This window comes from Mobula birostris, chromosome 12 (genome assembly GCF_030028105.1).
Source record: "Mobula birostris isolate sMobBir1 chromosome 12, sMobBir1.hap1, whole genome shotgun sequence".
Classification (NCBI taxonomy): domain Eukaryota; kingdom Metazoa; phylum Chordata; class Chondrichthyes; order Myliobatiformes; family Myliobatidae; genus Mobula; species Mobula birostris.
Genome location: NC_092381.1, coordinates 114,391,135 through 114,418,181, shown reverse-complemented (window position 1 = coordinate 114,418,181; position 27,047 = coordinate 114,391,135). Strand labels below are relative to the sequence as shown.

The window sequence follows — 27,047 nt, the reverse complement described above, 5'->3', positions numbered from 1 at the left end:
ATACCTGGGGATACGAAATTGACAATAAACTGGACTGGTCAAAGAACACTGAGGCTGTCTACAAGAAGGGTCAGAGCCGTTTCTATTTCCTGAGGAGACTGAGGTCCTTTAACATTTGTCAGACGATGCTGAGGATGTTCTACGAGTCTGTGGTGGCCAGTGCGATCATGTCTGCTGTTGTGTGCTGGGGCAGCAGGCTGAGGGTAGCAGACACCAACAGAATCAACAAACTCATTCGTAAGGCCAGTGATGTTGTGGGGATGGAACTGGACTCTCTCACGGTGGTGTCTGAAAAGAGGATGCTGTCTAAGTTGCATGCCATCTTGGTCAATGTCTCCCATCCACTACATAATGTACTGGTTGGGCATAGGAGTACATTCAGCCAGAGACTCATTCCACCAAGATGCAACACAGAGCGTCATAGGAAGTCATTCCTGCCTGTGGCCATCAAACTTTACAACTCCTCCCTTGGAGGGTCAGACACCCTGAGCCAATAGGCTGGTTCTGGACTTATTTCCTGGCATAATTTACATATTATTATTTAACTATTTATGGTTTTATTACTATTTATTATTTATGGTGCAACTGTAACGAAAACCAATTTCCCCCAGGATCAATAAAGTATGACTATGACTTATTCATTGACAACAAACTGGTCTTTGCCTTTAAATCCAGGAGCTCAAATCATCCCCGGTGACGTCACTGAGTGGGCAGGGCCTCGGTAGGGGAAGTGACGTCAGGTCGGCAGAATGGTGGTCGGCGCCTTTCCCATTGCGAAGTTGGCGATGTTGGGGGTGCGGCAGATTAGCCGGCCGCTGGCCAACAGCATCAAGGCCAACGCCCGCCGGAGCCAGTTCTTCAAGACTTACATCTGCCAGCCGCCGGCACAGGGTGAGTACGCGAGGCCCGGGCTCCTTGTTCCAGATCGGCGGCGGCAAGCAGTAGCAACCTAACCTGCTGCGCTAGCCTTGATTGACGGACATCTTAAGCAATGGGAGGGGAAGGGCGGAGAATCAATGTCCAATGAGGAGACGGCAGTGGTAAGGGGGCGGGAGTCGGTAGAGTTTGTTTGAGAGGCAGAAAGTCACATTGAGAGGGGAGGAAGTGCTGGCTGGGGCGTTGTGAGGGGAGGCAGCGGAGGGTGAGGAGGGGGAGTGTAGTGGGAGGGAAGAGACCGAGTGTAGTGGGAGGGAGGCAGCAGAGAGTGAGGAGGGGGAGTGTAGTGGGAGGGAGGAGGTGGGGTAGTGAGGAGGAATGTAGTGGGAGGGAGGAGGTGGAGTAGTGAGGAGGGGGAGTGTAGTGGGAGGGGGATGAGGGAGGAGGTGGGGTGGTGAGGAAGGGTAGTGTAGGAGGGAGGAGGTGGGGTAGTGAGGGGTAATGGGAGGGGGGAGGAGGGGGAGTGTAGTGGGAGGGGATGGAGGGAGGAGGCGGGGTAGTGAGGAGGGGCAGGGTCCGGTCGGGAGGAGGAGGAGGAGGGATGGGGTGAGGATGTGTAGGGAGGTTGGAGAAGGGATCGGACGTCGGTAGATATTTGAACTGTGCTCTGCATCATAATTGTTGGTGGGTCACATGAATAAGGGGTTGGTGAATAACGGACATAAAATCCTACTTTCTGTTCTGACTCAAATACCAATGTTGAGTGTTTTCAGGGAGTGTTGGTCACTCAGATTCTGTTCCAGCTGGTTTGCGCTGGAAAAACAACAGCCCAAATTAACATTAGAATCACACCAACCTTTTCCCATTTCCTACACTCAAACTTGTTTAGCTTGGTGGTTGAAATGTGTGTAGATATTTAAATGTTCTGAAACTCTCTGCTACCTTCACCAATTTGGGCAGTCACAGAACAGTCCTGCAAGAAATAAGCCTTTCGGTTCAGCTAGTCCATGCTAATCTATTATTCTGCCCAGTCCCATCAACCTGTTCCCTGACCATACCCCTCCCATCCATGTACCTATCCAAATTTCTGTTAAATATTGAAATTGAACCCATGTTCACGACTTCTGCTGGCAGCTCAGTGCGCCCTCTCTCCGCCCTCAGTGAAGAAGTTCTCCTCCCCCCCCATCTTTCCCTTAAACATTTCACCTTTTGCCCGTAACCTCTAATTCCAGTCTCACCTTACCCCCTGTGGAAAAGCCCTATCGAATATTGAAAGGCCTTGAAAGAGGGGATGTGGAAAGGATAATTCCTCTGGCTGGGGAGTCTTAAGACCAGAGAACACAGCCTCAGAATAGAGGCATATTCATTTAGAACTGAGATGGGGAGGAATTTCTTTAGTCAGAGGGTGCTGAATCTGTGGAATTCGTTGCCAGAGGGGCTGAGAAGGCCAAGTCATTGAGTGTATTTAATGGCAGAAGTTGGTAGATTCCTGATTAGTCAGGATATGAAGGGATTACATGGAGAAGGCAGGAGATTGGGTCTGAGAGGGCAAATGGCTCAGCCATGATGAAATGGGGGAGCAGACTCGATGGGTCATAGAAACAAAAACCTACAGCACAATACAGGCCCTTTGGCCCACAAAGCTGTGCCGAACATGTCCCTACCTCAGAACTACCTGGGCTTTACCCATAGCCCTCTGTTTTCCTCTGTGAAAAGGGAAAGGTAGAAGAAATATACAGGCAAATATAATGCTCATGTAGGCTGAATTAAAAATGAGAACTCAGTAAAGCTTTGTATGGTTGAACTGCAAATGTGCAGCTACTGTGCTATGGAAAATGCACACCAGCCACAGCCCTGTGGACCTTCGCACCATGCTGCCTTCATCGTATGAGAGACGGCGCCCCACACGATCAAGTTTATCTATGCCTGCTCATGCTGTTTCTATGCCTGATGCGAGAACCTACACACTGGATAGAAGCTTCCTTCACTGTGCTATCAGAATTTGGAACAGCCTTCCAGATGCTGTGGTTGGAAACACCTGCGACGATGGGGTCCAAGCCTTCAAGAGTCGAGGGCACAAACATCTATCATCTCTGGGAGGGAAATCACATGCTTTTTCATAAGCTATCATGAAGGGGACCAGGATGGCAATGCTTGGTTGTTGGTAGGTAGGGTTAATACCTGACTTTCAAGAGCACTTGTGAGTTATGTTCCGGCTGGACTTAGTCCTTAAACTGCTGGAGAACAATGCGGAGAGAACAGGTGCTGTTTTCTCCCGGTAGGGATTAGTTTTTAGTTCCAAGTGCTCCTGTCATTGTCACCCTGCTGCCTTATCCTTCAATCTCTTTGAATTCTGGAGGACAGCATGTGTATATGCTATCGACGCCCTAACTAATCAGGAACCTATCAACCTTCTCTTTAAATAGACCAATGACTTGACCTCCACAGCTCTCTGCAGCAATAAATTCCACAGATTCACCACAGTTCAACGTACATATACTTTATACAACCTTGGGATTCATTTCCTTACAGCCGCAAAACAAAGGAACCCAATAGAACCTGTTAAAAACAGACCGTCAAACACCCAGTGTGCAGAGTGAGGAAAAAATACAAAGCGTGCAAACAACGAAGCAAGCAAACAGCATTCAGAACTGAAGTTCACAGTGCCAGGCATCACTGCAGCTGACCTAGAACTCCACTAGTTGTAGACCACAGCTTCAGTCCACCACTCTCTGACTAAAGAAATTCCTCTTCACCGCTGTTCTAAATGGACGTCCCTTTATCCTGAGGCTGTGCCCTCTGGTCCCAGACTCAATAGACAATAGGTGCAGGAGTAGGCCATTCGGCCCTTCAAGCCAGTACCGCCATTCACTGTGATCATGGCTGATCATCCACTATCAGTATCCAGTGCCTGCCTTATCCCCATAACCTTTGATTCCGCTATCCTTAAGAGCTCTATCCATCTCTTCCTTGAAAGCATCCAGAGACTTGGCCTCCATAGCCTTCTGGGGCAGAGCATTCCATACATCCACCACTCTCTGGGTGAAAAATTTTTTCCTCAACTCCGTTCTAAATGGCCTACCCCTTATTCTTAAACTGTGGCCTCTGGTTCTGGACTCACCCATCAGGGGAAACATGCTTCCTGCCTCCAGCGTGTCCAATCCCTTAATAATCTTATATGTTTCAATAAGATCCCCTCTCAGCCTTCTAAATTCCAGAGTATACAAGCCCAGTCGCTCCAATCTTTCGACATATGACAGTCCCACCACCCCGGGAATTAACCTTGTGAACCTACGCTGCACTCCCTCAATAGCAAGAATGTCCTTCCTCAAATTTGGAGACCAAAACTGCACACAGTACTCCAGGTGTGGTCTCACCAGGGCCCTGTACAGCTGCAGAAGGACCTCTTTGCTCTTATACTCCATTCCCCTTGTTATGAAGGCCAGCATGCCATTAGCTTTCTTCACTGCCTGCTGTACTTGCATGCTTGCTTTCAGTGACTGATGTACAAGAACACCTAGATCTCGTTGTGCTTCCCCTTTTCCTAACTTGACTCCATTTAGATAATAATCTGCCTTCCCATTCTTACCACCAAAGTGGATAACCTCATATTTATCCACATTAAACTGCATCTGCCCACTCACTCAGCCTGTCCAAGTCACCCTGCATTCTCATAACATCCTCCTCACATTTCACACTGCCACCCACCTTTGTGTCATTGGCAAATTTGCTAATGTTACTTTTAATTTCCTCATCTAAATCATTAATGTATACTGTAAATAGCTACGGTCCCAGCACTGAACCCTGCGGTACCCCACTGGTCACTGCCTGCCATTCCGAAAGGGACCCGTTAATCGCTACAATTTGTTTCCTGTCTGCCTACCAATTTTCAATCCATGTCAGTATTCTGCCCCCAATACCATGTGCCCTAATTTTGCCCACTAATCTCCTATGTGGGACTTCATCAAAGGCTTTCTGAAAGTCCAGGTACACTACATTCACTGGCTCTCCCTTGTCCATTTTCATAGTTATATCCTCAAAAAATTCTAGAAGATTAGTCAAGCACGATTTCCTCTTCGTGAATCCATGCTGACTTGGACCAATCCTGTTACTGCTATCCAGATGTGTCGTAATTTGATCTTTTATAATTGACTCCAGCATCTTTCCTACCACTGACGTCAGGCTAACCGGTCTATAATTCCCTGTTTTCTCTCTTCCTCCCTTCTTGAAGAGAGGGACAACATTAGCCACCCTCCAATCCACAGGAACTGATCCTGAATCTATAGAACATTGGAAAATGATTACCAATACGTCCACGATTTCTAAAGCCACCTCCTTAAGTACCCTGGGATGCAGACCATCAGGTCCCGGGGACTTAATCAGCCTTCAGACCCAACAGTCTATCCAACACCATTTCCTGCCTAATATAAATTTCCTTTAATTCATCCATTACCCTAGGTCCTTTGGCCACTATTACATCTGGGAGATTGTTTGTATCTTCCCTAGTGAAGACAGATCCAAAGTACCTGTTCAACTCGTCTGCCATTTCCTTGTTCCCCATAATAAATTCACTCGCTTCTGTCTTCAAGGGCCCAATTTTGGTCTTAACTATTTTTTTCCTTTTCACATACCTAAAGAAGCTTTTACTATCCTCCTTTATATTCTTGGCTAGTTTACCTTCGTACTTGATTTTTTTTCTCCGCGTATTGCCTTTTTAGTTACCTTCTGTTGCTCTTTAAAAGTTTCCCAGTCCTCCGGCTTCCCACTCATCTTTGCTATGTTATACTTCTCTTTTATTTTTATACTGTCCATTACTTCCCTTGTCAGCCACGGCCTCCCCTTACTCCCCTTAGGATCTTTCTTCCTCTTTGGAATGAACTGATCCTGCACCTTCCGCATTATTCCCAGTGACACTTGCCATTGCTGTTCCACTGTCATCCCTGCTAGGGTATTGTTCCATTGAACTTTGGCCAGCTCCTCCCTCATAGCACCATAGTTCCCTTTGTTCAACTGTAATACTGACACTTCCGAGTTTCCCTTCTCCCTCTCAAATTGTAGATTAAAACTTATCATATTATGGTCACTACCTCCTAATGGCTGCTTTACCTCGAGGTCCCTGATCAAACCCTGACTCTCCCACTATATTGAACATCCTCTCCAGTCCACTCTATCTGGGCCTTTTATATTTGATAGGTTTTAATGAGATCTCTTCTCTTCTCTTCTCTCCCCCCACCATCCTAAACTCCAGTGAGTACAGGCTCAGAGCTATCAAATGCTCCTCATAGGTTAACCCCGTCATTGCCAGGATCATTCTTCTGAACCTCTGGACCCTCATATACTTAGATAAGTTTCAATGAGTTGTGAAGAACGTGCACAGCCATGATGGGCCAAATAGCCTCCAGTGCTGTGCCTGATGATTTCCATGTCAGCCTGTGGCCTCACCCATTGGTTGGTCTATTTCAGCCTATCACTGGTTCGAGATGAAGATGAAGATGAGGATGATGGGGTTTAAAGGTGCCCAAGTGCAGCGCTTGAATGAGGACACAGCGGCGGAGCTGGGTTCGGAGCTGCTGGGAGAGGCCATCGTCTTTCTAATCGGGGGTGCCTGCATCTTGGCTGAGTACATGAGGCAGTCGTCGAACAGCGCCAAGAAGGAGGAGGAGCTACAATGCACACTGAGGGGCTTGGAGCAGCAGGTGGCACACCTCGCATTGACAGTCGAGGAACTGGATGCGCGCATTCGCGAAAACAATCGGCTTGTTTTGTCACTTCCTGCTGGATCTTTGGACCCGAGGGAAAAAACCCATTGACGGGCCCAGAGGTGGACTGCCTCATGGGTTACAAAGCCAAGTGACACGTGTAAGTTAGGGTGAAGGATTGCTGCCCCAAAGGTGTGATTTGCCTTATAAATGCGTGGTCACACCTTGACAAAGTCCCGCTTGAACATGTGTGTGCTTGCACCCTGTACCTGAACATATCTTGCCTCTGCGGTCGCAGGTGGGGAGAGTGGTATGTCTTGACATGTGCTTTGGCGTCCCGTAACATTTTGCCGATCATATGGAGTCTAATTGTTGCGCTTGTTTTAAAACTTTTTTCAGCTGAGCCACTGTTAAGATGTCGGAGGCACCACGCTGCTCCAGCTGCTGGTGTTCCACTGAACCCGGATGAGCAGAACTCGTTTCACCACCAAGAGAACCACGTGCCTTTGGGAATCTTTGTCCAACATCAGAGGATGCTGCCACACTGCTCGTCTCTTCCCCTCCTCCAGCCCTCAGGCACAAAAGAAAAACTCAACATTCTCCTGAATGGGATTTTCTTGGTTTTTTTGGTGCTAATGGACATCTCTGGTGCCAACATCAGACTAGAACGTTTGCGCCAGTCTGCTGTTTCCATGGCCTCTGATCTCTTTGCACTGCAAAACATCTCTGCAGGAAGGAACTGTTGTGGTTGATCAAGGTGACTCAGCAATGCCCCTCTTTTTCGAGGGAAATCACAATTAATATACAATAAATGCTGGCATCATAAACACCAGAATTAAACCTTTTGGACACTACCCTCTTTCTGTTGGTTGTATTTTTATTTATTGTTTTTTTCCAGGATCTGTCATTACTGCTGAGGTCGAGGTTTATACCTGTCCTCAATTACAGGAACATGGAATAAGGTACAGTACCAGCCCTTCAGTCCATGGTGTTAGTCAGACTTTTAACCTACTCTAAAATCAATCTAACCCACAGAACGCTCCACCTTTCTATCATTCATGTGGCTATCTACTCGCTGCCTGTTACGCCGCTGGTGTCTAGGGCAGCAATGAAGGTCATCCATCTCTGTCTGTCCTTGGCCACAGTGCTTCCTTCAACATGCCAGTAGATTCCTCCCAGTTTTTACCACTGTCAGCCATGCAAGCCCTCAAGTATACCGTCACAATAAGATGTAGAAGGATTCTTCATTGCTGTTTCTGTAACAGTTTTGTTTGACCAGTCAGGGTTGTTAGCCCTGAGCTGAACCCCCAAACCTGGAGGGCCAGTGGACCCCTCAGTCTGGCTTCTACCCCTGACCTGTCTGGCATGGGTGACCCTACTGACAGCCAAAGTATAAAGCCCTGACTCCAGCAGCACAGCTCTCCGATTTATTAAGGCTCAAACCATCACAAGGTTCTGGTCCTTTTGGAGGCTCTGCCGATGTAAGAGACTCTTAAATGTCCCTAATGTATCTGCCTCTACCACCATACTGGCAGCACGAACCACCCACCCACTACTCTGTGTGTAAATTGTCCTGTGATTAATTTAGGATTAAATTGGGGGATTGCTGGACAGTGGCTCGAAGGGCCAGAAGAACCTATTCTGTGCTGTAGCTCAGTAAAATAAAATAATCTCTGATACGCCTTTATAATTTCCTCCAACAACCTTAAAAGTATGTGCCCTCATTAGCTATTTCCCTGCCTTGGTTGTCTGCTCTATCTATGACTCTTGTACACCACTATCAGTCGCTTCATCTTCCTTTGCTTCAAAGAGGAAAACCCCCTAGCTCAATCAACCTATCCTCATAAGACGTGCTCTCCAATCCAGGCAGCGTCCTGGTAAATCTCTGCTCCCTCTCTAAAAGTTTCCACATTAAGTATAGAGCATGACTTGGGTGGTGGGGATCTCTGATAATGGATGCTGCTTTCCTACAACAGCATTTATACATAAACTTAAAAAGCGTATTCCTCTCCATAGATGCTGCCTGACCTGCTGAGTTCCTCCAGCATTTTGGTTGTGTTACTCTGGATTTCCAGCATCTGCAGAATCTCTCGTGTTTGTAATCTGAAGGGAAGGGGGATAAACGGGAAGGGTAATTTTCAGGTGTTGATTCTTGCAACATCCAGTCATAGTGGGTGTTTCTGGAGACATTTGCAAGATTCCTATTTGCTTTTGACTGAAATTCAGTAAATTGCTTGTTGGCCTTGATACCGTTTCATGTTGGCAAGGGAAGCAAATGGGATGGAAAGCCTTCAATCGAGTCATTCAATGAAGCGTACCAGCATAGGATTCTGCAGACTGACTTGCTGCAAGTCTGTTGCTTGCAATTAATTACATACTTGTATAACTGTGAAGGAGTGAACACAAGATTCTGGAAATCCAGAGTAACACGAACAAAATGCTGGGATAACTCAGTAGGTCAGGCAGCGTTCATGGAAAGGAATGACAAGTTGATGTTTCGGGTCAAGACCCTTCATCAGATAATGTTTGAAAACTGCTTGGCAAGAGGTCCGAAGCACTAATATCTACTCAGCTCCACACCTGGGAAAGATCAGTTAAACTCTCATAAGCAATTCAAAGAATATGCCAAGATGCTAATTTAATTCGTGTTTTATGCTTGGCAAGTACAAATAAACACACCCATAATGACTTTGTCTCCAATTAAATGACCAAAAAAAAATCTAAGGATAAGAACCTGAGTTAATAACCTTCTAAAACAGGGTTCCTGACCTGGGGTCAGTTAATGATAGGGGTCCATGGAATAAAAACTTTGGGAACTCCTGTTCTAAACTGAAGCAGGTGGAGTTTTGCTTTTGCATTCATAAACTTCAAATAAGAAGATAAGGAATTTGAACTTGGATCTGAAATGATTTTATATTTATATAGTCATAGAGAAGTACAACACAAATAGGCTCTTCAGCCCATTTAAACTGCATACTCCCTGATATTCTGTTTGCGTGTGATGAGGTTGGAGGAAAACACCTTGTATTCCGTTTGGGTAGACTCCGACCTGATGGCATAAACACTGATTTCTCAAACTTCTGGTAATGCCCCCCCTTCACCATTTCCCTCTCTCACACATTATCCCCTTGCCCGCCCATCACCTCCCTCTGGTGCTTATCCCCCCCTTTTTCTTTCTTCCACGGCCTTCCGTCTTTCAACAATCAACTTCCCAGGTCTTTATTTCATCCCTCCTCCTCCTGTTTCACCGATCATCTGGTGTTTCTCTCTCCCCTCTCCCCACAAACTCCTCACTTTATTTTCTCCAGTCCTGCTGAAGAGTTTTGGCCCGAACCATCGACTGTACTCTTTTCCCGAGACGATGCCTGGCATGCTGAGTTCCTCCAGCATTTTGTGTGTGTTGCTCAGATTTCGAGCACCTGCAGATTTTTTCTTGTTTGTCAGGGGAAAACTCTTCTCTTTCGCTCTTGCAAGCTTATCCTTCTACACTCAGTGGCTACTTTATTAGGTACATCACGCCTATCCGTGGCGTGAAGCAACTGAGAGTACGAGACTCCCCCCCCCCCCCCCCCGATAGGATGCCAGTCTATTGTGAGGTTAACCCCCGGGAATTGAACCTGGGTCACTGGTACTGTAAAGCATTGTGCTAACCACTAGGCTATGCTTCCAGGGTGTTCTTCTGCACGCCACTGTTGTAACGTGTGGTTTGTCGCTGTCCTGTCAGCTTGAAAACAGTCTGGCTGTTCTCCTTTTCTCTCTTTCATTACCATAACTGCTGCTCACTGTTTTATTTGTTTCTTGCACCATTCTCTGTAAACTCTGGAGCAGGGGATTCTCAAACCAGGGTCCACGGCATTAATGAAAAGTTTGGGAACCCCTGCTCCAGAGACTGTTGTGCATGAAAATCCCAGGAGATCAGCAGATTCTGAAATACTCAAACCACCCCATCTGGCACCAAAAATCATTCCATGGTCAAAGTCATTTCTTCTCCATTCTGATGTTTTGTCTGAATATAAACTGAACCTCTCATCTATGTCTGCATGCTTTTATGTGTTCAGTTGCTACTACATGATTGGCTGATTAGATATTTGCATCAACAAGCAGGTGTACCAAAAAAGTGACCACTGAGTATTTTTATCCATCTTGCTTCTGTCTGTGACACTGATTTCAACTTTGTAGTGTGACTCTGCAATATAATCTTCAGAATTCCTTACTAAGTTTCTGTTATTGTTTTATTTGCTTGTGAATTGATTCCTCAGGTTAATCTTATAGCTCTTCTTAAATGATCATGAACCATAATATAGAAAATCAAGCTTTGCAGATGTAGAATATATGCAAGGTAAAAATATTGCTGCAAAGATTTCCACTGTTGCAGAGATTTCCCAACAAAAACAAAAACCCTGTAGATCAGACGTGTCATGAGTTGTTGTGTCTGTTCTGATTAAAATAAAACCTCTTCTGCATGCAGTGAAGTTTGCTTTCTGGTAAGATGGTGGCGTGTTCAGTCACAAGGCTTCTACCTTCGCCCTGGAGTAATGCTGTTGAGTTTGGCTGTATTCATGTATGGCTGAATGACAATTAAACTTGAACTGAAGTGATTAACTTGGTCCATCTATCCCATATATACTCTGTTCACACCCCTGTGGGGTGACACAAGGCAGTGGGAGATGTGAGCGTAGAGATAGACTTGTTGTATCTGGGATGTGGTTTTTGCCAAATGACCAACACATATTTCATTAGAATAAAAGATTTATTTACAAAAATTGTAGAAAAATCAGTACAAATAAATTCCATTGAGTATGGATGTGTACATTCTCCCTTCCCCACCCAAATACAACATACAATAGTCTGGGCTATTATAGCAGGGCCGGTGTTCCCTACCTGGGGCCCCACAGATCCCTTGGTTAATGGTAGGGGTCCACGGCATAAACCCCAGTAGTAGGGACAGATTGATATTTCTTAATCGTCCACATGCACTCCCGATGGTGGAATCAATATAGATATAAGAATACTCCCTTGAACACTGGGCTGAGTCCAATACTGGAAGAACTCCTACCTCAGGTAGACTGCACAATTGTATCACACTGCATATACTTCACATATCTCTGTAGTAGACTCACTCCACTCATGGTCTTCTTGTTCTGCTTAAAGGTGCAATAAAGAGTTTGACAAGGAAAATGAATACTACTGATATAAATATTCAGTAGGCAAGTCTAACTGCAAACAATTACCTCTGCTTTAAGTGGCTAGTCACAACAATCTTGCTCTCTTGAGACATCAGAAAAATTGATGCTATTAATTCTGAGTGTTGAGAGTCATAACATGAAGGTTGGAGAGCCTCAAGATTCAGATTACTGGGTCCACAAATCCAATGAGATAGATGTACCCTTTCCAAAATAGGAGTTTTTGGTGATCAACTCTTCTGAAATACTATATGGTACTATACAGACAGGAGAACCACAGGTAGTTTACAGCATTAGATGTTCACCAATCTGGACATTAGCTCAAGACCAACCAGTTTGTGCAAGATGAACTTATTTGAAGCTAGACACCACACAAGCTTGGATGGTTTCTTAAGATCTAAGTTTGGCAAAAGGTTCTTTGAGTTAATCAGGAGCAAAAAGCTAGGCTTGTGTGGAATGTTAGATACTGGTACATTCACCAGAAACGTTGAGTGGAAACCTTACGACTTTACGGGACCCCTGGGGTTCACTCACATCTGGCCTGGCCACTTTAGGTTAAACTCAGGCAGGCCAAAATTAAACTTTACAGATCATCCCATGAGTTGGCACTGATCAGCCATCATCACGTTCATCACAAAATTCATTAAAGGAATATTTAAACCAGAGAGTGAAATTATGCCTTTGGCATAATTCATCCAGATTTGAAGCCAGCACCAGGAGATGTGTTCCTGACCAGTAAAACAAGGTTGCAGTTGACGACAGGAAAGTTAAACTGAAATGGGTAATAAGTAAGCCAAAGTTGCTGGAGTGGGAAAACAGGGTGGAATGAGTGCAGATTTCATCTTGGAGAATGAGGGGATCTTCAGAATGGGAGAATGATGAATTGAACTTCCTGATAGATTGCATGGGAACAGGTAGATGATGTAAACAGATTCCCAACTTGGGGTTCATGTTTAATGGTATTGGTCCATGGCATAAAAAGATTAGGAAACCCTGAAAGGCACATTAGAATTATTTATTCTTTGCCCTGTGTACTGTGTTCCAATGTAGGTATCCCAAGTATTTTACAATATCACATGCTCACCAATCTAGACAAGAGTAATATTACCTCAAAATAGACCTGTTAAAGCCAACTGAGCTCATTTGAAATCAAGCTGGACACCACACAAGCCTGAAAGTCTTCTTAAATCTAAGTTTGTCAAAAGGTTCTTGGAGTTAATCAGGAGCAAACTTAGCTGGACTAGTATGGAATGGTAGATACTGGTACTTTAATCAGAAACATTGAGTGGAGACTGTACATCTACCTTAGGGTTCACTCTTCCCCCATCAGGAGTACTGCCTTCTTCCCAGTAATGTTCAAACATCTTTGCTTATTTAATATGGTCTGTATTCCGACAATTCCTATTGGAATAACACGTAGACACAGCAGAAAGGGAGTGAGCACTCATGATGCAAATCTGGGGAAACACTAGATAAGTTTGAAACAAACACAATCGCCCTGTGGATTCAACTTCCCAAGCTACGAGTCATTAAGGTGTTTGACACTATTTATTCTTACTCTAGTTAGTGACTGTGCTATCCAGGTGGAATTGTAGCCAATAATTGTTGGGTAATAATTTGTTCAATAGAGAAATAAAAATACTCAGAGGCAACACACAGCACTCAAATGATTTCCAATGTGTACTCTTTTCCCCATTTTTATACATTTCTATTTACAATAAACCAACAGATATACAGTTCTGGAAAATGAAGTTCTTGTCACTTCACGATATGTCCTGGATCAGGCAGCTGCTGTGTGAAGGTCGTTGTCCCATTTCCCACCCCCAGTCCCACGCAGCACCCCTGCCCTTGGTGCATTTCTCATACAGGATCTGTCCAAAGGGTCCGGGACCCACCTCACTCAGTCCGTGCTCCCAGTTTCTTCATGTACTCCTGCAAAGCGTTCAGCCTGGCATCGATTTCAGAAAGGTCGCAGGAGTCCAGGTAGTTTTCTGTGAAGAAATGTCTGTGAGAACCGGGATTTTTTTCCCCCTAACCTTTTTTATACCAGGGACCCCTACTGTTAACTGAGGGGTCTGTAAACTCCAGGTTGGGAACCCTGATTTAGATGATTAGAACCAAAACTCAGTATCAGGTTTAAATCACTGGCATATGTTGTGAAATTTGTTGCTTTGCAGCGGCAGTACATTGCAATACATAATATTTTTAAAAACTACGTGTGTGTGTATAGCAAAACTAAGGCTGAAAAAGGTGAGGTAGTGTCCCTGGTTTTATTGTCCACTCAGAAATCTGATGGCAGAGGGGAAGAAGCTGTTCCTGAATCGTTGAGTGTGTGTCTTCAGGCTCCTGTACCTCCTCCTCGATGGTAGCAATGAGGAGAGGGCATGCCCTGGCTGATGGGCGTCCTTAATGGTGGATACCGCCTTTAGAAGATGTCCTCGATGCTGAAGAGTCTAGTGTCCATGATGAAGCTGACTGAGTTTGTAACTTTCTGATCCTGTGCACTGGCTCGTCCATACCAGACGGTGATGGAACCAGTTTGAACGCTCTCCACGATACACGTGTAGAAACTTGCAAGTCTTTGGTGACATACCAAGTCCCGTCATACTCCTGATGAAATATAGCTGCTGCAGTGCCTTCTTTGTAATTGCATCGATTATGTTTGACCCAGGATAGGTCTACAGGGCATTGAAACTGCTCACCCTTTCCACTGCTGATCCCTCTGGTATGTGTTCCCTCAACTTCCCCTACCAAAAGTCCACAATTAATTCCTTGGTCTTACTGACATTGTTGCAACACCACTCAACCAGCTGATCTATCTCGCTCCTGTACACCACCTCATTGCCATCTGAAATTCTGCCAGCAATAGTTGTCATCAGCAAATTTGTAGATGGTGTTTTGAGCTGTGCCTAGCCACACGTGGGCGTTGAGAGAGCAGAGCAGAGCAGTGGACTAAGCACGTATACCTGAGGTGCGCCGATGTGATTGTCAGTGAGGAGATGGTATTTCCAATCTGCACTGTGGTCTCGTAGTGAGGAAGTCAAGTACATAGTTGCAGAGGGAGGTACAGAGGCCCAGGTTTTGGAGCTTGTTGGTTAGAACTGAAGGTATGATTGTGTTGAACACCGAGCTGTAATCAATAAACAACAGCTTGATGTAGGTTTTGCAGTTGTCCAGACAACCCAAGGCTGACTGGAGTCAGGGAGATTGATTGCATCTGCTCTGGCAATAACATTGTATATCAGCGAGTTGTTTGTTATGTCTCCACTCTCATCTCCTTTTTCCCTTATAAGGGAGAGAGCCTGTGGGATGTCAAATTACCAGGTGAATGAGTAGTCTTCGGGGTACTGCAAGTCTGTGTCTTTATTGATGCTTGCTGCACGCTTAAGTGCTCGTTGGGGGCGGGTGCCATTGCTTTTTCTGCCGGTGCTGGGGGGTGGGGCATCGTTACTTTGCTGCTGCTTATGCTTGGGAGGGAGGAGCTGGGGGGGCTTTGGGGTTCTACATTTAACTGTCATTCGTTCTTCATGCACTCCTGTTTTTGTGGATGGTTGCAAAGAAAAAGAATTTAGGATGTATATTGTATACATTTTTCTGACATTAAATGTACCTTTAAAACCTTTGAAATTGCAGTGAGTCCAGGTCCTTGCTTTGCCAGGAGTTGATTCTGGCCTCTCTCAGTTCATCACAGTAGATGTGAGTGCAACTGGGCAATAGTCATTCAGGCAGCTTCCCCTGCTCTCTTTGGGCACTGATGATTGTCGCCTTTTTGAAGCAGGTGTGAACCTCTGACTGTAGCAGTCAGGTCCCTGAACTCTCCGGCCAGCTGGTTGGCACAGGTTTTCAGTGCCCTGCAGCAATCAGGTCCCTGAACTCTCCGGCCAGCTGGTTGGCACAGGTTTTCAGTGCCCTGCCCATCAGGGCCTGACACCTTGATGTTTTGACGTCGACCTCTGAGGCAGAGATCACAGGGTCACCAGATGCTGCAGGCATTTACACAGGTGTAGTTTTATTTTCCCTCAGTAGACTATATGAATCTCCTGGTTCATCCATGGCTTTTGGTTTGGGTATGTCCAGTATGCTCTCGAAGGCACACAGTTACCCACACAGGTGTTAATGTAGTCACTGACAACTGTGGCGTATTGATTCAGATTCAAGGATGAGTCCACGAATATTGTCCAGTTCACCGACTCAAAGCAGTGCTGTAAGTGCTCCTCTGCCTCCCTTGACTGTATTTTCTTGGTCTTCACCACTGGTGCTGCAGCCTTTGGTCTCTGCCTGTACGCCAGGAGTAGAAGTACAGGCAGGTGATCAGACTTTTCAAGTGTAGGCGTAGGATGGCACAGTAAGCATTCTTGATGGTGGTATTACAGTCGTTGAGTGTGTTGGCTCCTCTGGTTCCACAAATGATGTGTTGGTAGTGGTTGTTCAGAATTCACGCTAGCCGGGTTGAAGCCCTCCACAATGATAGGGAAGGCATCTGAGTGCACTGTTTCGTGTTACAGATACTCACTTGTTCCGAATTGGATATATTTATCATGGTTATGATGACTCACATGATAAGTAAACCCAATTAGTCTCACTCTTGTTTTTGCTTACAGTACTTCTCTCTCTATAATTATCATTGAATCTGCTTCCACTACCTTGGGCAGCAGTTTCAGATTACATAGAAACATAGAAAATAGGTGCAGGAGTAGGCCATTCAGCCCTTCGAGCCTGCACCGCCATTTATTATGATCATGGCTGATCATCCAACTCAGAACCCCGCCCCAGCCTTCCCTCCATACCCCCTGACCCCCGTAGCCACAAGGGTCATATCTAACTCCCTCTTAAATATAGCCAATGAACTGGCCTCAACTGTTTCCTGTGGCAGAGAATTCCACAGATTCACCACTCTCTGTGTGAAGAAGTTTTTCCTAATCTCGGTCCTAAAAGGCTTCCCCTCTATCCTCAAACTGTGGCCCCTCGTTCTGGACTTCCCCAACATCGGGAACAATCTTCCTGCATCTAGCCTGTCCAATCCCTTTAGGATTTTATACGTTTCAATCAGATCCCCCCTCAATCTTCTAAATTCCAACGAGTACAAGCCCAGTTCATCCAGTCTTTCTTCATATGAAAGTCCTGCCATCCCAGGAATCAATCTGGCGAACCTTCTTTGTACTCCCTCTATGGCCCTCTATTACCTCTCAGCACTACCGTCAGGAAGGAGGTGAGGAGCCTGAAGATCCACACTCAAGTTTTGAGGAACAGCTTCTTCAGATTTCTAAATGGACAATGAACCCAATGACACGACCTCACTACTTTTTTATTTCTAAAATAAAATAAAGTTAAATAAGGAATGCAAAAAGGAAAAAAGTACACACACATACTGTCTATAATAAAGTACACACACACACATACAATCTATAATAAAGTACACACACACACACAGTATATAAAGTACAGTGCCTATAAAAAGTATTCACCCCTCCATGGAAGTTTTCATGTTTTATTGTTTTACAACATAAAATCACAGTGGATTTAATTTGTTTTATTTTGACACTGATCAACAGAAAAAGACTCTTTCATGTCAAAATGAAAACAGATCTGTACAAAGTGATCTAAATTAATTACAAATATAAAACACAAAATGATTGACTGCATAAGTACTCACCCCTTCAAGTCAATATTTAGTAGGTGCACCCTTGGCAGCAATTACAGCCTTGAGTCTGTGTGGAAAGGTCTCTATCAGCTTTACACATCTGGACATTACAATTTTTCCCCTTCTTTAGAAAACTGCTCAAGCTCTGTCAGATTACATGGGATCATGAGTGAACAGCCTTTTTCCAAGTCCAGCCACATATTCTCAATTGAAATGAGGTCTGGACTTTGACACTCCAGGACATTAACTTTGTTGTTTTTAAGCCATTCCTGTGAAGCTTTGGCTTTATTCTTGGGGTCATTGTCCTACCGGAAAACAAGTCGCAGTTCTCTTGCAGACTGCATCACATTTTCCTCCAGGATTTCCCAGTATTTCGCTGCATTTATTTCACCCTCTACCTTCCCAAGCTTTCCAAGTCCTGCTGCAGCACCACCATGCTTCACGGTAGGGATGGTCTGTTTTTGATGATGTGCGATGTTACCGTTTAGTCTGATGGCTAAAAAGCTCACTTTTAGTTTCATCAGACTTTAGAACCTTCTTCCAGCTGACTTCAGAGTCTCCCATAGGCCTTCTGGCAAACTTTAGCCAAGACTTCATATGAGGAGTTTTTTCAACAGTGGCTTTATCATTGCCACTCTCCCATAAAGCTGAGACTGGTGAAGGACCCGGACAACAGTTGTATGCACAGTCTCTCTCATCTCAGCCCTGAAGCTTGTAACTCCCCCAGAGTTGTCATAGGTCTCTTGGTGGCCTCCCTCATTAGTTCCCTCTTTGGACAGTCACTCAGCTTTTGAGGATGGCTACTCTTAGCAGATTTACAGCTGAGCCAAATTCATTACATTGCTTGATGATTGACTCAAATATACTCCAAGGGATATTCAGTGACTTGGAAATTTTCTTGTATCCATGTCCTTCCTGACTTATGCTTTTCAATAACCTTTTGGCGAAGTTACTTGGTGTGTTCTTTTGTCTTCATGGTATAATTTTTGACAGGATATTGACTCACCAGATACAGGTGTATTTTTACTGTAATCAATTGAAATACCTTGACTGCACACAGGTCTCCAAAAACAGATCTCCATTTAACTAATTATATGACTTCTAAAATGAATTGGCTGCACCAGCGTCATATTAAAGGGAGGTGAATATTTATGCAATCAATTTTTTGTGTTTTATATTTGTAATTAATTTAGATCCCTTTGTCGAGATCTGTTTTTACTTTAACACAAGTGTTTTTTTCTGTTGATTAGTTTCAAAAAAGCCAAATTAAATCCACTGTGATTCAATGTGGTAAAACAATAAAATATGAAAACTTCCAGGGGAGGGGGTGAATACTACTTATAGGCACTCTATATATAATATGTATCTTATTGTAATTTATGGTATATATTATGTATGTTGCTGCCTCAAAACAAATTCCATCACATACCAGTGAAAATAAACCTGACTCTGAAAACTTTCCTTTGTCATCATCTTCCAATTCCAGATCCCATTGTACCATTGCCTGAACTACTTTCCACCCAACAGGAATAATCTTCCCCAGCAATATCTGAGCATTTCAGAAAATGTTGTATGGTCTGTATTCCAACAATTCCTATTGGAATAACCCACAGGGCACAGCGGACAGGGAATAATGCTGGAGGAACTCAACATCTATGGAGGGGAATAAACAGCCAACATTTTGTGCCGAGCCTCTTCAGCTGGATTGCTGATTATACAGCAGTTAATAGCAACTTCTTTATAAGCTACCCTTCGTCTAGGAATGGGACACAAACCAAAGCTGGCACCTCTCAAATAAATTGAGCGGGAACAAGCTACGTACCTGCACTACCCGGCAGACCAATATTTTGAGGGTGTGTGAGGTGTGAATGGTCTCCAGTTTGTACCATGTTCTTACCTTTGTCAGACATCTTGTTTGACTTTGTGGGGGTGCTGGCCAAACGCTTCTGCTTGGGCTTCCTCCGAGTCTGAAGAAACAGAATATAAAGCTGTTCTTATTTCTTGGAAAGCTGCAGCAAATGAATCCATTCAGCCCGTCCTACTTTTGCTAGCTCTTTAGTCAAGCTCTTCAGCTAACTCCACATCCTACCCTTTCCTCAAGAGTATGACAAATGTCTCCTTTTATAAAACTGTCCAAATCACCTATGAAACGCTGCAGTCAAATCCGCTGTACCATACATTGCCAAACACCTTCTAACTTGTAGTTTAAGAAAAGATGAAACTAGTAATCATGCTCCCCATAAACCAACACCAAGTCTAAGCCTCGATCAACATCACAAAACAAATCATCACACTGCTGCTGCTGGAAGCATAAATGGGTTGTCACATGTCATACAAGCATCAGTCATTTTGGGAAATCAGGACGTCATGAAAGGTCTTAAAAAATGCAAGTCTCTCTTCTGTTTTTTAAATGCACAAAATGATGGTTAAATGCCGTTGGTGAACCATGGCAACGTTCTGCAGGCTACATACAATACTTTTAAGTATACTACTTTTGAATTACTCTAACTGCAATCTGCAGCATGTAATTTAAGCAATGTACCTTTAAGTGTCCCTCAGATTTCTGAGGACTCAGCAGTCTTAACTTTCAAGCAAGCAGGTACCTTTAAGTGGCTGAAGATTAATCGCCGTGGCCGGAAGCAAGGCAGAGGGGTAGGAATGAGGCTGCCTCTACCCAGCATTTTGTCAGCAAATGTGCAGTCGATGGAGAACAAAACTGAGGGCCTGAGGGAAAAGTTGTTGTATCCATCACGGGTAAAGCCCTCCCTACCACCGAACACATCTACATGAAATGCAGCCGCACACAGCAGCATGCATCATAAGGAACCCCCACTACCCCAGGGCATGCTCTCTTCTCGCTGCTGCCATTGGGAAGAAGGTATAGGAGCGCAGTACTCACAGCAACAGGCTCAGGAACAGTGATCACCCCTGAACCATCAAGCTCTCGAACCAGAGGGGACTTAACTCCATTTCACTTGCCCCATCGTTGAAATGTTCCCACAACCCATGAACTCACTTTCAAGGTCTCTTCATTTCGTGTTCTTAATATTTATTGCTATTTATTTACTATTATTTCTCTCATTCTGTATTTGCACAGTTCATTTTCTTTTGCACACCGGTTGATCTCCCAAGTTGATATGGTCTTTCATTGATTCTAGTATGGTTATTATTCTACTAAGGACTTATTGAGTGGCCTGCAAGGAAATTAATCTCATGGTTGGATATGGTGACACATATGTACTTTGATAATAAATTTACTTTAAACAGCCGTAAAAACTTAAAATACTTATTAAACATTGTTTGGAGGAGCTTTCCATCACACAGAAATTCCTCAATGCTCACACTACATAGAGCAATAGACGACAGACCTTTCGGCCTGCCCAACCATATTTGCACTGACCACAAAGCCAACCCAAACTAATCCCATTTTGAGAAGGAATATAGAGAGAATGATCAACACTGTAATCAGAGGACAAGCCTTAAACCAATCGAGGTCAGCAGTGTGATGGAATTCCCGTTTACTGCACAGACGGAGGCTCTGGAAGCACTCTAGCTGCTCAGCACCATCCAGGACAAATCATTTGGCTTGTCTAAAACAACACACACAAAATGCTGGAGGTACTCAGCAGGTCAGGCAGCATCTATGGAAGGCTGAGACCCTTCTTCAGGACTGGAAAGGAAGGGGGAAGACATCAGAATAAAAAGTTGGGGGAGGGGAAGGAGGCTGGCTAGAAGGTGATAAGTGCAGCCAGTTGGGTAGGAAAGGTCAAAGGCTGGAGAAGATGGAGAACAGAGTGGACAATAGCAGGAGGACAGGATCCAAGGGAAATGATAGGCAGTTGAGAAGATGTAAAAGGTCTAAGTGGGGAATAGAGGAAGGGGGGGGTGGGAATTAGTTTACCAGAAGGAGAAATTAATATTCATGGAGGAGACCCAGAGGAAATTAAGGTGTTGCTCCTCCACCCCGAGGGTGGCTTCATCTTGGCACAAGAGGAGGTCGTGGACCAATGTGTCGGAACAACAGGAATGGGAATTGGAATTGTAATGTTTGAGCACCAGGAAGTCCTGCTTGGTGCCAAATGGTAACTTGCCTATTTGAAGTGTCTGAACACTGACTCCTTCCACTCTCATTCTACCTAGGCCGCTGTGTCTTCAAATTCAAGTACCCTACTGCAGACCAGCCAATAACCCTTCCCAAGCTCACAGCCTCTAAGAAAGGACTTCTGAATATTTACAGGTTTCCCTCGTATTCCACAAACCATCTTGGCTTGGAAATGTGTTGCCATTCCCGCATCATTGCAGGGTCCCATTCCCAGAACTCTTCATCCCAACAATGTGGGAGCATCTTTACAAAGGCATCAGCAGTTAAGAGAAGCAACTTACCATCACTACCACTGTCACAGAGACAATTAGGAGCTTGTAATATTTACGGGATGCAGGTATCACTGATATGAGTACAGTAGAACTTGGCACAAAGAACATTAGTGGCGAGGCTTATTTTTTCCGGGGACTTACCAAGTTGGGACTGGTCCAGGAAGCTGATGCCAGTGGTTTTCTGACTCTTTGCAATCTGTTGGAAGAGAGGGAAAGGAAGAAGCTGTAATACAGGCTACATCAGAATTACCAGCAGTCAGCATCATTACTCAGAAACTAAGGAGATTCTGCAGATGCTGGAAATCCACAGTAACGCACAAACATGCTAGATGAACTCAGCAGGTCAGGCAGCATCTATGGCGTGGAATAAAGAGTCGATGTTTTGGGCCAAGACCCTTCATCGTCATTTCTAAGCAAGTTTCTGAATCAGTAAGGAAGTGACACAGCAGGCACCTTGGGCCTAAGCCACCATGTGAATCGGACAAAGCTTAATACGAGGCACCTACAGCTGAGCAGGTTACTTGGCCCATCATACTCTTTAAAAAAAGAACTATAAACTAAAACACAGAACAGTACAGGCCCCTTGGTCCATAATGTTAAGCCAACCTTTAAAACCCACTCCAAGATCAGTGCACGGGTTCCCAACCTTTATCATGCAATGGATCAATACCATTAAGCAAGGGATCCATGGATCCCAGGTTAGGAATCCAGATTCCCTCCCTCATAGCCCTCCATTCTTTCTTTCATCCTTGTGCCTATCTATGAGTCTCTCAAACACCACACTCTGTAAAATATCTACCACTATCTTTTCATTTTGAAACTAACTTCAGTCCTCGTTTTTTCAATTCTGATGCTAAAACTTTGAATTGAAGTGTTAAGCAACACACATCAAAGTTGCTGGTGAACGCAGCAGGCCAGGCAGCATCTCTAGGAAGAGGTACAGTCGATGTTTCGGGCCGAGACCCTTCATCAGGACTAACTGAAAGAAGAGCTAGTAAGAGATTTGGAAGTGGGAGGGGGAGGGGGAGATCCAAAATGATAGGAGAAGACAGCAGGGGGAGGGATGGAGCCAAGAGCTGGACAGGTGATAGGCAAAAGGGATATGAGAGGATCATGGGACAGGAGGCCCAGGGAGAAAGACAAGCGGGGGGAAGGGGGGGACCCAGAGGATGGGCAAGGGGTATAGTCAGAGGGACAGAGGGAGAAAAAGGAGAGAGAGAAAAAGAATGTGTGTATATAAATAAATAAATAAATAACGGTTGGGGTACGAGGGGGAGGTGGGGCATTAGCAGAAGTTTGAGAAGTCAATGTTCATGCCATCAGGTTGGAGGCTACTCAGACGGAATATAAGGTGTCATGCCACCAGGTTTCTCCCTAGGCCTCCTGTCCCATGATCCTCTCATATCCCTTTTGCCAATCACCTGTCCAGCTTTTGGCTCCATCCCTCCCCCTCCTGTCTTCTCCTATCATTTCGGAACTCCCCCTCCAACTTTCAAATCCCTTACTCACTCTTCCTTCAGTTAGTCCTGACGAAGGGTCTCGGCCTGAAACGTCGACTGTACCCCTTCCTAGAGATGCTGCCTGGCCTGCTGCGTTCACCAGCAACTTTGATGTGTGTTGCTTGGATTTCCAGCATCTGCAGAATTCCTCGTCTTTGCAAACTGAAATGTTAACTTTGTTTCCCTTCCCACAGATGTTGACAGACCTGCTGAGTGTTTCCAGCACTCTTTGTTTTTTTTTATCTCAAATACTTAACATTAGCAGTTTTTTTATTTTCAATAACTGATGTGGTCACATAGTTTCTCACTGAAACCTGCTATACTTGTCATGTTTCTTACATAACAACAGCAACTATACTCAAAAAGACTTTCATGGCGGCAAAACAGTTTGTGGCGTTGTGGAAGAGGATAGGAAATGCAGATATTGTGTGATAGCCGAGGTGGATATCTGGAGGCACAGATCAATCAGGATCTCACTTGAGTGATAGAACACACTAAAGAGGCTGAATGTCCTCTCAACTAATTTCACCTGTACAGTTAGGAACTGCAATTTGAGCTTTGAAGTCTAAACAGGAGTCAGGCAAGGCTGTGTGATGTTAGTGGTATTGTTTAACCTGGTGATGGACTGGGTTAGGCAAACAATGAAAGACAAGCAGAGAGGCATTAGGTGAACTTCGACTTTGCGGATGACCTGGCATTACTATGACATACATGCAGCACCTGGAAGAGAAAACTCAGCACATGTGTACCTTTGCAGGACAGCTTGGACTCAGCTGGAGAATGTCTTGAGACCTTGACCCTCAGTGTAGAGTCTCCTCCTCCTGTCAAGGCACATGGCGTTGTCTTACCCAGCACCGGCAGATTCACCTACCTGGGCAGCATCATTCAGCAGGAAGGTGGGACTAACGATGACATCCAGTGCAGACTCAAAAGCTAGAAACATCTTCAGGTCAATGAGCAGCATATGGGGATTGACTAAATAGCATCCACACAAAGGTGAAGCCATACCAGAGCTGCGTTCTGTCCACACTCTTGTATGGGTCAGAATGGTGGCTCATGACAGAGAGCGACTTTGCCAAGTTGTCTTCATTCCTCACCATGATCTCTCAGAAGATCCTCCATATTTTCTGGCCAAGAAAGATCTCCAACTATGCCCTACTCCTTCAGTGTCATCAAGAGGACAATCATCATGAAGAAACGTTGGAGATGGATTGGGCACATGATGAGAAGAGAGGCCAGCTCCTTCATCAAGACCCCTGAAGGGTGGAGGAAACTAGTGACAGCAAAGACAACTTGGCGCCATACAGAAATGAAGACCCTGAAACTCAGCTTGGACATGAGAGAAAAGATGGCTAAGGACAAAGATGGAGGGTCTTCATTGCTGTCCCAAGCACCAGTGGTGTAACGGACAGTAAGCAAATACTTTGTGAACCGTAGAATTTTCTCTATTTCTGCATAAATATGACTAAAATGTGATAAGATCTTTTCAGGTCCTAAAACTAGATAAAGAGAACTCAAAGAAATAACACAAAAAACATTATACTAGTTAATTTATTTATTGAGGAAAATTATCCAGTAACAATGCCTTCTACAAAAGCTATTTGGAGTCAGGTGTTGCAATCAATGAGATGAGATTGGAGGTGTGGGTGTTCAGGTGCCCTGCCCTATAACAAGACCAAGTCAGGTTACTGACAGAGCCTGCTCTTCTCAAGAAAGAACTGTATATGTGCACCATGCCTTATTCAAAACAATTTTCAGAGGACCTTAGAAGAAGAATTGTAGAGATGCACGAAACTGGAAAAGGCTACTAAAGTATTTCTAAAGACCTGAGTGTTGATCAGTCCACAGGGAGAGAAATTGTCTACAAGTGGAGGAAACTCAGTACCGTTGCTACTCTCCTGACTGGAAATGTTTGGTTGAAGTTATTGCTGTATAATGGGGTCACACCAGTTACTGAAAGCAAAGGTTCACTCATTATTTCCAACAAGTAATGTAATATTGGATAATTTTTCTCAATAAATAAATGAACAAGTATAATGTTTTTGTGTTATTTATTTAATTGGGTTGTCTTTATCTAGTTTTAAGACCTATGTGAAGACCTGATCATATTTTAGGTCATATTTATGCAGAGATAGAGAAAATTCCACAGGGTTCACAAACTTCTGAGCACCACTGTAAGTCCTCCTAACACTGAATTTCAATAGACCAAGGGATTGCTTGATAGCCAGTTTTTACCACCGAGCACAATTTCAGATGAATATCACATATGAGAACTTTAAGGCACAGAGGCTTTTCCTATCCTATTCTGGCTCCATTCACAACACTGGAGTCACAATTCGTGGGAGCTCTGCCCACCTCAATCACCAACATACCTGGAGTTGCCTGCTTCCCCATTGTCCTCGAAGTCACTGACTGAGCTCGCCGAGGAGAATCTGCCTCGAACATTTTCTGCTGCAAGAGATACAACAATGTGAGCAAGATCCCACTGAAGGATAATTTCCATTGTACCGACCCTGAATGCACTATGATCAAGTGTGTGTTGCACAGGGTCCGTGACACCATTCTCCACAGATTAGATAAACACCCATTGCTACAACTGTCAGATTGCTGATGGCTCTTTGCAGCTCTATGTTGCATTCCAGACTTGTTAAATATTTTCTCAGCCTCAATCAATTCCCTTCAATTCCCTTCTCTCACAAGTGTTAACACCGAACTTCCCTAGCTCTGCCACTCTACTTTGTGGGGTATATCGGAAATTTTGACAGGTTGAATTGGTTTAAGGCAATAAGACAAAGGAGCAGAATTAGCCCATTTTGGCCTATCAATTCCATTCTGCCATTCAATTGTAGCTGATTTATGATTCAACCCCATTTATTTGTCTTCCCACAAACTTTGATGCCCTTACTAATTAAGAACCTATCAAACTCTGAATGGAACCGAATTGACTTTATTTCTTACATCCTTCACATACGTGAGGAATAAAAATCTTTGTTAAGTCTCCGTCTAAATGTGCAATGTGCATTCATAGTAGTTCACAATAATTTATAACAAGTCAATGTAACATAGAAATACACTCAAATCAGCGTGAGTTATTCAGTCTGATGGCCTGGTGGAAGAAGCTGTCCCGGAGCTTGCTGGTCCTGGCTTTTATGCTGCAGTATCATTTCCTGGTTGGTAGTAGCTGGAACTAATGCATGGTTGGGGTGACTCAGGTCCCCAATGATCCTTCGGGCCCTTTTTACACACCTGTCTTTGTAAACGTCCTGAATCATGGGAAGTTCACATCTACAGATGTGCTGGGCTGTCCGCACCACTCTCTGCAGAATCCTGCGATTAAGGGAGGTACAGTTCCCATACCAGGCAGTGATGCAGCCAGTTAGGATGCTCTCAATTGTGCCGCTGTAGAAAGTTCTTAGGATTTGAGGGCCCATACCAAACTTCCTCAACCGTCTGAAGTGAAATAGTTATTGTTGTGCCTTTTTCACCACACAGCTGGTGTGTACAGACCACATGAGATCCTTGGTGATGTGGATGCTGAGGAGCTTAAAGCTGTTTACCCTCTCAACCCCAGATTCATTTATGTCAATAGGGGTTAGCCCACCTCCATAGCTCCTGTAATCCACAACCAGCTCCTTTGTTTTTGTGACATTGAGGGAGAGGTTGTTTTCTTGACACCACTGTGTCAGGGAGATGACTTCTTCCCTGTAGGCCACCTCGTTATTGTTTGAGATTAGGCCAATCAATGTACAGTCGTCGGTAAATTTAATTAGCAGAT

General features: G+C 44.5%; 2 protein-coding genes across 6 annotated transcripts in view; one reads left to right on the top strand and one right to left on the bottom strand.

Annotated features, from left to right (window-relative positions):
• The first annotated feature begins 717 nt into the window (after window positions 1–717).
• On the top strand, window positions 718–11,101 carry opa3 (outer mitochondrial membrane lipid metabolism regulator OPA3). 3 transcript variants are annotated; one of them, XM_072274532.1, is made up of 3 exons: window positions 718–891; window positions 6,340–6,735; window positions 6,975–11,101. In XM_072274532.1, the coding sequence occupies exons 1-2, from the start codon at window positions 750–752 to the stop codon at window positions 6,684–6,686; spliced, it is 489 nt and encodes a 162-aa protein (XP_072130633.1). In that variant the 5' UTR covers window positions 718–749; the 3' UTR covers window positions 6,687–6,735; window positions 6,975–11,101. The 3 variants fall into 3 exon arrangements, with proteins under 3 accessions (XP_072130633.1, XP_072130629.1, XP_072130632.1); XM_072274528.1 differs by lacking the exon at window positions 6,340–6,735; XM_072274531.1 differs by having other exon boundaries at window positions 6,340–11,101.
• A 253-nt stretch (window positions 11,102–11,354) lies between these two features.
• The window catches only part of ccdc61 (coiled-coil domain containing 61), a 103,192-nt gene continuing 87,499 nt past the window's right edge, over window positions 11,355–27,047 (bottom strand). For 2 of the 3 annotated variants that reach the window (XM_072274527.1, XM_072274525.1), the window contains 4 exons: window positions 25,645–25,723; window positions 21,915–21,969; window positions 19,297–19,366; window positions 11,355–13,749 (listed from right to left, as the gene is read on the bottom strand). In XM_072274527.1, the coding sequence (XP_072130628.1) occupies window positions 13,655–13,749; window positions 19,297–19,366; window positions 21,915–21,969; window positions 25,645–25,723 (299 nt within the window). In that variant the 3' untranslated portion in view covers window positions 11,355–13,654. The remainder of the gene's footprint in view (window positions 13,750–19,296; window positions 19,367–21,914; window positions 21,970–25,644; window positions 25,724–27,047) is intronic. The other variant, XM_072274526.1, reaches the window with a different exon arrangement.

Bases quoted from the DNA above. Each gene is read 5' to 3' on its own strand.
- opa3 (XM_072274528.1), top strand. From the start codon at position 750: ATGGTGGTCGGCGCCTTTCCCATTGCGAAGTTGGCGATGTTGGGGGTG. The intron at 892-6,974 runs GTGAGTACGCGA...AACTTTTTTCAG, and splicing joins CTGCCAGCCGCCGGCACAGG to CTGAGCCACTGTTAAGATGT.